Here is a 10,952-nt window from a genome sequence, read left to right on the forward strand (position 1 = left end):
TTTGCTGTCTGTGTCCATTTGCTGTGTGATCTTCTGAATCTATTTCTCTTTCTGTCTTCTCTTCTTGTTTTTCTCCTTTAGGATTCACCAGGATTCTATCCTGGGGACCTCTAATATGGAGAGAGGCTCCCTGTCACTTGTGCCACCACAATTCCTGGTTTCTATTGTGCCTTGCCTTGACTCTCCCCTTCATCTCTCTTTTTTTGTTGTTGTGTCATCATCTTGCTGTGTGACTCACTTGTTCTGGCACTCAGCTCACTGCGCAGGCACCCAGCTCACTGTGCAGGCACACTTTTTTTTTAATCAGGAGACCCCAGGGATTGAACCCGGGTCCTCCCGTATGGTAGGAGAAGCCTAATCACTTGAGCCATATCCGCTTCCCTAAAGATGTTCTTAAGGGAAATTTTCACAAGCTTATTTAAAAACACTTAGGGATACTAAATACTTTCTGAAGAAGTGACCCAGGAATAGTCTTATTGCTTTTCCTTTCTGGTTGACAAGTTCCCTGTAATACACATAAGCATTAAAGAGGAATCTCTCCTCAGCCTGGTACCTGGCAGGAAAAAACAAACAAACAGAAAATATCTTTCTTTCCTGAGCTATACCATCTCACCATGACTAGCTGCAATTAATATGAATGGACCAAACCCTTTTAATGTTTCTTTTCAGCCTTTGATTCCTTATTTAGTGGCTTTACACTATCTACCAGCCACAAAGCTGTGGCTGAAAAGATTAAGTGATCCCCACACTTACAAACATATCTTCCCTTATACCTATTGAATTTTCCATTTACTTCCTTTTCCAAGGAAGATAGGAGCCTTTCTCCTGTCCAGGGTAACTAAGTGTCCTAATAAAAATTACTAGAAAAAAATGTATTACTAACTCTTATCTCAGTTAGATTGCCTAAACATATGTTTATCTCCCTATCTTCCAAACTCGCACTGAAATAACAAGAAAAAAATAGTTTAAAATTAAAACCATAAAAACACTAGCAAACAAAAGAAGGTACCACTAGCAGGTCAGAAACTTAAAACAGATTTGGCCCAAGAGATAGGGCATCCGCCTACAACATGGGAGGTCCGCAATTCAAACCCAGGGCCTCCTTGACCCCCGTAGAGCCGGCCCATGCACAGTGCTGATGCGCGCAAGGAGTGCCATGCCACACAGGGGTGTCCCCCACGTAGGGGAGTCCTACACGCAAGGAGCGTGCCCTGTAAAGAGAGATGCCCAGCGCAAAAAAAAGTGCAGCCTGCCCAGGAGTAACGTCGCACACACAGAGAGCTGACACAGCAAGATGATGCAACAAAATGAGACACAGATTCCAGCTGCTGCTGACAAGAATACAAGCGGACACAGAAGAACACACAGCGAATGGACACAGAGAGCAGACAACTGGGGTGGGGATGAGGGGTGGGGATGGGGGTGGGGATGGGGGAGTGGGGATGGGGGGCAGGGAAGGGGAGAGAAATAAATAAAAAATAAATCTTAAAAAAAAATCAAAAATTAAAAAAAACTCTAGATCCATGATTCTCAAGCTTTATCATGCATCAAAATCACCCGGAGGGCTGGTTAAAAAAGATTGCTGGACTCTACTCCCAAGGTTTCTGATTCAGTAGATCTGGAGTGGGACTCGAGTTTGTGTATCTATTAAGTTCCCAGGTGATACTGATGCTGCTGATTTAAGGACTACATTAAGAAAACCATCATCCTAAGGAAAAAGATATCATTAAGGGAAGCATTTTTTAAAACTCTAAAAAGCATCCTCAGAGAAATTCATGAGGATGGTACAAACATTTATAAAAAGGGAAGAGATAGAGGAATTGAAAAAGAAGAAGCAGTTCTGGAAAATTAAAACTATAATTTCCAAATTTAAAAAAAATTCAGAAGAGCTGACTGAATAATAACTAAAATCCAAATATCAGTCTGGAAAATAGTCTAAGACATCTTCCAAAACACAGAGCAAAAGACAAGAAATGGAGAATATCAGAGAAAACTTTACAGGCATAAAGGGTCAATATCTACCTAATATGGTTTTCTGGAGAAAGAACAAACATATTAGCAACTAATCAATGAATAGAAGACATTTTCCCTGAGCTAAAAGCGATTTAAACCTTGATACTTCAGGGTCAGTTTCCAAGCAGGTTAAATTTTTAAAGAGCTAAGAACTAGACACATATTTGTGACACTTCTAAACTCAAAATACATAAAGAAAACCCAAAAAGCTTTGGGTGAGGGGAAGGTAACTACAAAGGAAAATGAATCAGATTAGCATCAGACATTTTATTAGCAAACTGAACATTGTTTTCAAAATTCAGAGAGAAAATTATTTTCAACCTAGAATTCTACATCTTCTCAAAGTATAAAAAGTAAAATAACATCTTTAAAAATTGCAAAACTAAGAAAATTTACTTCCCATATATATGTTAATTTCCTATTGCTGCTGAAAGAAACTATCACAGAAGTCCAAAATGGGTCTCACTGAGCTAATGGAAGTTATCTGCAGGATTGTGTTCCTTATGGAGTCTCTAAAAAATAAACTATTTCCTTGCCTTTTACAGGGTCTAGAAGACTGCCCAATTTGGGTTGTGGTCCTCTTTCATCTTCAAAGCCAGCAAGAATGGACTGAGTCCTTCTCAAATCTAATCACTCTTATTCTCACTCTCCTACCTCTCTCTTTTCCCTTATAAAGTCCCTTGTGATTACATTGGTCCTATTTAGGTAACCCAGGATAATCTTCCCTTCTCAAGAGCCTTAACTTAATTACATTTGCAAAGTCCCTTTTGCCATATAAGGTAACATATGTACAGGGTGTGGGAAACAGAATCTGAACATCTTTGAGAGGTCATTATTCCACCTATCAAACCATACAAGGACTCAAGGAAGTCCTCCAGAAAAATAAAAAAGGAATTCAAGAAAGAGGACAACTTGGGATACATGAACATAGGTTCCTCATAAAAAATTTTAAAAAAAGAGGCAAACAAACGTGGCTCAACAAATTGGGTTCCTATCTACCTTATAGGAGGTCCAGGATTCAATGCCCAGGGCCTCCTGGTGAGGGCAAGCTGGCCCATACAGAGTGCCGGCCCACGCTGGAATGCAGCCCTGCGCAGGAGTGCCGCCCAGCACAGGAAAGCCGCCAATGAGAGAGGTAGCGTAGCAAGATGATGCAACAAGAGACACAAAGGAAAGAAAATAAGAAGACATAGCAAAACAGGGAGTTGAGGTAGCACAACAGAGTAACCGCCTCTCCCCCACTCTGGAAGGTCCCAGGATCGGTTCCCGGAGCCACCTAATGAGAATACAAGCAGATGCAGAAGAACACACAGCAAGCAGACAACAGGGAGAATGGGGGCAGGAGGGAGAAATAAGTAAAATAAATATTTAAAAAAAAGAGAGAGAGAGAGTTGAAAAGAAATTGTAACAAAAAAACTTTGGAATCTTCTCAAGTTTAAAGAAAAAGGATTCTATTTTCTTCTCTAAAAGTAAAATTACACTACTTGGTCCTGGAGTGAATGATATTTACATAACCAATTTTCAGCAACAACAATAGAGTCCAACATCAGAAGACATAAATGTCTACATGCCTAGTTGTAGGTTCTGACAGATTCTGGACTCCACACATTATTTTCATATGTGATATCTATTAGGAACTAAAGTTACATAGTAACACTAGGAAATAAGTTAGAGGCATAGCTACAGCTAAACATATTAAGTGATTCGTGCCTATATTTCATAAAATAGGTATGAAGGAAGAATTAAAATCAATTCTTAAATGTGTGATTTATTTACCAGATGATAATTTATGGACTTGAGTAATACGTTCAATATGAATTATATTTTTATTTTAAATATCTAAATATACAGATAACTAACATTAAAGAGGGGATGTGAAAGGGGTACTTCCACAGACTATAAGTGAAACATAAAACAAAACAATTGAAAATGTACATACTTTTTGACCCAGTAGTGCTACTCCTAATTAAAATGTGTACACTTTTTGTCCTAGTAGTTCTACTCCTAGGAAATCTATTCCACATAAAATATCATCACTTATTGATAGGAATATTATTTAAGAATTCTACTGTAGCAAGATCTGGAGTAGGGGAAAAAAGTGGGAATCAACTTAAATCTTTCAACAAGAGGGAGTTGATAATATGTACATTATAATTGGCCATATTAGGAAATGGAGCAGCCATTAAGTATGAAATTTGTCATGGAAAGACAATCTGCACACAGGTATACACATGTATTTTTCAAAATTTTATATGCAGAAAGGAAGAGCTGAAAGGATATAAATATAAAACTGTAGCCTATGATTAATCTTCAGGAGAAAAGGGGGAGTATATGGACCTTCAGTTTTATATTACCCACATACTGTTTGAATTTTGTTTCAAAGGTCATATAGTACACTTAGAATGTCTTTTGTCATAAAAAAGAAAAGAAAGGAAAAGCTGAATTACAACACTTAAAAACTGAATGCAAAATAATCCTTATCTAGATGGTAAATGGGGAAAAATTAGTTTAGGATATAACCACCGTGCAAGAAAACCAAGGCCTTTTTATGGGATATATAATAACCAATATATCATCAACACTTAAGTGTTGGCATTATTAATGTGTTGGCATCATTAATGGCAGGAGTTTGAGTTCCTTAAAGGCATGCAACTGACTAGACTATATTATATAAATACTGACAGGGTAACTAAAAAAATGCCAATAAGTTTTTTATCATTACCTAAAAAAACATTTTAATAAATTAATACTTCTATTAAGAAACACCTACCGAATCATTTGCTGCTAGTCCAAGTGCAAGGTTCACTGTAAGAAAAAATATATAATTAAAATTAGGAATTTTTCATCTATTAAAATTCATTTTGCCTTTCAATACTTTCAATGTAATAACCAAAGCACAGGAAATTTTTATATATCTCCCTTATTTGTAAAGAATAAGTACATGAAGAGAATAAAGTAAAAAGAATTTTTAAAAAGTAATATTCTAACATAAGCTATAGATGCCTATAGCAAATTAACATTTTAAATAATCTATTTTTATAATTTGTTACATTATTTAAATAATCTACTTAGTTAAGAAATAAAATTTTAAGGAATATATGATTTTAATTATTTTCAAAGCATATTTTGAAGAAAAAATCTAAATCTGTCTTTTAATTAATACAAATGTTTATGGTCCTATTGCCCTTTAAAAAAAAGTGCTGGGAAAGCGAACGTGGCTCAACTGATAAAGCGTCTGCCTACCATATAAGAGGTCCAGGGTTCGATACCCAGGGCCTCCTGACCCATGTGGTAAGATGGCCCACATGCAGTGCTGCTGTGCGCAAGGAGTGCCATGCCATGCAGGGGCGCCCCAGCACAGAGGTGCCCCACGCACAAGGAGTGTGCCCCACAAGGAGAGCTGCCCGCGAGAAAAAAAGCAGCCTACCTAAGAGAGGCACCGCACATACAGAGAGATGACGCAGCAAGATGATGCAACAAAAAAGAGACACAGTTTCCTGGTGCCACCTGATAATGCAAGCGGATGCGGAACACACAGCGAATGGACAGAGAGAGCAGACACGGGCGGGGGGGGGGGGGGGCACGGAGAGAAATAAATAAAATAAATCTTTAAATAAAATAAAGTTTCTTGGGATGTGAAGCTGCTAGGGACCTGGCTGCAAGCATGTATTTAAAAAATAATAATAAGTGCTGGTTGTATGAATGCCATACTTTAATAAAATTTTAATTTAAAAAAAGTGCTGGTAATGAAGGAGTTATAAATGTCTAATTCACAAATACCCCATGTGCAAAAGGTTGCACCACAGTGCAAAGAGGGAAGAGAAGAGGGTAAAGGGTATGGAGGTAAAACCTGTTCCCAAGACTGCCTTTGCCAGTGAATCTCAGAGACAACAGGAGCAAAGTAATAGTCTTTAAACCGTTATCACCTTTCCACCTTTAACCCAGCAACAGGGATATGCTACATCGGAGAAGAAAAGAGAGGTCAGAAAATAATGCACTTCTAATATTGTTCAATAAATAGACCCTCATGTCATGGATTATATTTCCTTACAGAACAAGGTTTCCTTTAAAGCAGTTATAAGAGCATAGGCTTTCAAGGCAGAATTAACTCAAATCCCAGCTCTACCACTATCTCTTGTGTCACCTGTAGTAAATTATTTAACCCCTAAATCTGTTTCCTCCTCTAGAAAATGGAGAAAATTACCATTTCATAAATGTTGTGAGGATTAAGTGAAATAATGTATATGAAGCACTTAGTCTAGGGCATGACAAAATCAGCTTGCAAATTAGTTTTTATAAATTATAGAATAATTCTGAATTTCAGGTACATGATAGGGTAAACATAATTGAACATTTAGACAGAAACTTTTAGAAAGTAATTCACTTTAAATTAGGGTCTTTCTGCATTTAAATGATAGAATCACAGAGCACATTTGTATTAATCAAATGTCATCATTCTAATCCAAATATCTTAGTTATCTAAGAAGTATTTTAAGAACATTTTGGACAGGAATTAATAAATATAAGTCCAATATAGTTATATGGAAATAAACTATTTCTTAAGCTTGTGTTTTCTGATAGAGGTGTTATAAAAAAATAAAAGCCAGCTGTTTGGAAGAGAGAGTGTAATGTTTAGAGGAAGAAACCATGGAAGAGATTTACAGAAGCACCTACTATATCTCAATCTATACCTTCTCAAATATTTTCTTATTTAATTGCTCTCACATTCCATGACAACAGATGATTTTCCAACTAAAACCACAAATAAACAAACTAGAAACTGGAAAAATAGCATCAATCTATTTTAAACATGTTTACAGACCCAAATTCATGAATCTGAGCATGAAAACACCTTTCACCTTTACATCTGAGTAATCATGGAGAACGCAGAAGGATTGTGACCACTGAAAACAGGTAAATGGGCTCCAAATTTTCAAACTATAGGAAGAGGTAGATTCTAGAACCAAAGATGAAGAGCTTCCAAATTTTAAAAACAAAATATCAAACAGATACTATACTTTAGGCCCTTAGAAAACAAAGCAAAAATGTGTAGGATAAAGCATGAATTCATTAAGAAGAGATCAATAACCAATTTTTAGTAATAATATAGCATCTCTCACTAGAGTAATAGATTAGGGGTCTATCACAAACACAGTGTGACATACTTCCTCAATTCATTTCAGGTCAAAATGGAAAAAAAAATGGAGTTAATATAACACTATGAAGCTGGACTTGTTAACAGGTTGAACAGTTATAAAACTGCTATAACCAGAAATTACTGAATACAATCTCAATGTGAATACACAGGAAGATCTCTAGTGACATTCATAGAACTCTATACCTGGCCCTTGTTATTTTAAAACAGCACAGATGTGGCTAAGAATATGGTGATACATGGGACAATTACAACTAATGTACCTTACAGATGATAGCAGTAATATTGTAATATTTTGCCACAATGGCAAGAGGATTTTTTTTCAATACTAAGGGACAACAATAGGGTTTTATAAAGGGGTATGGGGTTTTTCCTTTTAGAGTAATGGAAACATTCTAAAATTAACTGAGGTAATAACAGCACAACTCTGTTATGAAAATGAGAGCCATTGAGTATACTGTACAAAGCATGGGACTATATAATACAGAGAATCCAGTGGTAGATGATGGACTATGGTTAACAGAACGAATATGAGAATGTTTTCTCCTGAATGATAAAATATATATATATAATACTAATAGGGCATTAATAACTGCATGCTTGGGGAAAAAATATAAGAAATGAAAGACATGGGCTATAGTTAATAGTAATATTTTGAGGATGCTCTTTCTTAGTTTATAACAAATGCTTCACAATAATGTTGGTGGTGGGGAAATATACAGGAGACCTGTATGATGATATGCATGTTTGTGTTGTAAATTCACAAATTTTACCATACATTTGTTTATATATGTTCATGTATGAATGATACACTTCAATTAAATTTTATTTAAAGAAAAAAAGAAAAAAAAATTGCACTGACATGAAAGAAACTAAAGAGTTTTAACCGTGTGGAGCTGGCCATGTGCAGCGCTGATGCGCGCAAGGAGTGCCGTGCCACACAAGGGTGTCCCCCGCGTAGGGGAGCCCCACGCGCAAGGAGTGCGCCCGTGAGGAAAGCCGCCCAGCGTGAAAAGAAAGAGCAGCCTGCCCAGGAATGGCGCCGCCCACACTTCCCGTGCCGCTGACGACAACAGAAGCGGACAAAGAAACAAGACGCAGCAAATAGACACCAAGAACAGACAACCAGGGGAGGGGGGGAAATTAAATAAATAAATAAATCTTTAAAAAAAAAAAAAAAAGAGTTTTAAGATAAATATATGTCCCAACTTTAGGTTAACAGTCTGGAAAAAAAAAATGAATCAAAATTTAAAAGATGTTATCAAGCTAGGAATATGCCAAAATTAATAAAACAATATATAATAAGGATATTCATAAAGCTGCAAGGTTAAAAAAATTAACTGCAAAAAATAAGTTGGGCGAGACTTGATTTAGCAGCCATTCCTACTGAAATGATTGAAAATTCAATGAGGTAACAATAAGACATGAATGCTTTCTACAACTAGTAGTTGTCAAAATTATTGGATTATTCTTTGTAACATAAAAATTTATAACTCCAAATTAATAATCCAAGTTATCTTTGGTGAGTAGGATTGGGAGAAGGGAAGTTCCCTGTTTTATTTTATTACACTGGAATAATTTCTATTAGAAATAAAAGGTTCCTTCTGAAAATGTTTTGGGAATATCCCAGGTTTTGAATCTTGGATGGTAACATTTCTCTTTCTCATGCCATTTCTTTTACGGGTTCTGAAAATTGCATTTCAGTAAATGAAATCTTCAATAAATAAAAAGAGCCACTAAAAAAATTCTCTGCTCACAATAATATTCATATAAAAGATATAAAGATCAGTTAATATTTTAAATAGCTATAACAATATTATACCTTTTCAACATTTTCAAATATTAGATCTATGTTGGCCTTAACTGGTGAGAAGTGTACTATGTTTAAATGAAAAAAGGTCACAACAATGTAAACAATCTCATTGCAACCACATAGCTATGTGTACACTAATAAAGATTGCAAAAAGAAAATCAAAGAATATAATTTAATATTAAAGTCATTAATCTATTTAAAATAAAACGATAACAGGAACCAATTAGTGAGCAGTTACCATTGAAGAGACACAGGGCTAAGGAGCTAGTTAATTTAATTTGCACAATAACCCAATAAAAGAAGTTGTCAGCATCCCCATTTTACAGTTAAATAATAATGAGGCAACCTGATAGCTTTTTCCTCAGTTAAGGAGTCAAACACCTGGTCATGTACCTAGGTTGGTCTAACTTCCAAAATCTAAATTCCTAATCACTACCCACTCCTAATACTAAGGAAACATGTTCAGAAATTCACTAATAGTAAACTTTTTAAAAACTAATTTTAATAGTGTGTACTTGCCAACGGGCATATATTCTTAATCAGGATCAGAATTAATATCCTTTGATACCTGCTGTAGTAGATTTTCCAACTCCACCCTTTCCAGAAGCCACAACTATAACTTGTTTAACACCTTCTATCGGTTTCTGCTTTGGAAGTCCTCGGGACATCACCTGTGATCTTCTTTGTTTTAGCGTCTCACTCTCAGTGCCAGAAAACTTCAAAAACAAAAAATCAAACATTTAAATAAGCCATCTGTATTATCGTGCTTTCAAAGTAAAAACAAATTGGGGTTTGGGATTAGGAGGACTTTTTTTCTAATCTAATTTTCCTCATCTCTACCAGTCGAGCCTTTAGCACTATTTACCTACTGCTACTAATCACAATTGTAAAGACAGTATTTAAACTGAAATTTATCTGCCAGGATATGCTGACATTAAAAATGGACAGTAAATAATCTGCTTCTTTAGGAAATTAAACCCTCCAACTATTTACCTTGTCTTTCATTTATTTGCTAAATAACTCAAAACCAAGAAAGCAACGTGCAATGCACAAATCCATGTTCAACCATCTATTTCTTGTACCGCCACTCCTCCGCCTGGTTCTACTGGGGGCCTGCCTGAAAAGTGAGAACGTCTAGACAACTGGAGCAGTCAGTGAGGCTCTAGGTGGGCAACTGCCCACGAGGGACTGGGGCGAGTCCTAGCGGACAGCGCTAGGGCACCTGCGACCCTGCTGCCCCAGCACCTCCGTCCCACCCGTCTCCCCCTGCCTTCAGCACCACGGACCTGGCGCCGACAAACCAATGCTCGGCTTCCCCCAAGCAGGGCAGCAGGTCCACCACCAACCCGGAGCGACCCCCCACCAAGAAGCAGGAGGTGCTGCCACCACCCCATGGCGTAGAATGCTGCCTTGACCGCGAGTCCGGAAACCTTTGAGGCTGGCGCGGGGTGATGACGTCACATGGCAACAATCAGCTTCCACTCCCTAACGACCACTTCCTTGGATTTCTGCCGCCCAGAAATCCGGCTTGCGCTCTTGGTCTCGTTTGTGACCATTTGCAAATATTTTGAGTGTTTTAGCAAATATTTGCACAGCATTTTCACAGACTTTATCTCTTTTGGTCCTCACAGAAGTCCTGGTCTGGATAGGCAGGCGAATCTTACTGCTACCCTCATTTTAATAGTAAGAAAACTGAGGCTTAGGAAGTTTAAAGAGACTTGACCCAACTTAAGTAGGAAATGGAATTTGAAATGAATCCAGGTTTTTCCGCAGCGCAGAATATGGTAACTGCCTCTGCTAAGTATTTTATCTTTTTTGCTTTTATTTTTTTCCCGTATGGCCTTCAATAATAAGCTACTTTATGTTGGTATTCACTGCTTATGATGTTAACAATTTCCTGAAATAGAGTCCGAGTGTTTAACGAGTCTCGAAAGTTTAGGTAAATCAGAAAACTGGTGTAATGGAAGAAGT

The 10,952-nt window shown here is 37.0% G+C and overlaps 1 protein-coding gene across 1 annotated transcript in view; it reads right to left on the reverse strand.

The window, feature by feature from the left end:
* Positions 1–10,409, reverse strand: part of NUBPL (NUBP iron-sulfur cluster assembly factor, mitochondrial) — a 208,991-nt gene extending 198,582 nt beyond the window's left edge. The window contains exons 1-3 of the mRNA XM_058293598.1: positions 10,268–10,409; positions 9,550–9,697; positions 4,784–4,818 (exon numbers count right to left, since the gene is read on the reverse strand). Coding sequence (XP_058149581.1) covers positions 4,784–4,818; positions 9,550–9,697; positions 10,268–10,375 — 291 coding nt within the window. The 5' untranslated portion in view covers positions 10,376–10,409. The remainder of the gene's footprint in view (positions 1–4,783; positions 4,819–9,549; positions 9,698–10,267) is intronic.
* Positions 10,410–10,952: the final 543 nt, after the last annotated feature.

This window comes from Dasypus novemcinctus, chromosome 3, assembly GCF_030445035.2.
Source record: "Dasypus novemcinctus isolate mDasNov1 chromosome 3, mDasNov1.1.hap2, whole genome shotgun sequence".
Lineage (NCBI taxonomy): Eukaryota > Metazoa > Chordata > Mammalia > Cingulata > Dasypodidae > Dasypus > Dasypus novemcinctus.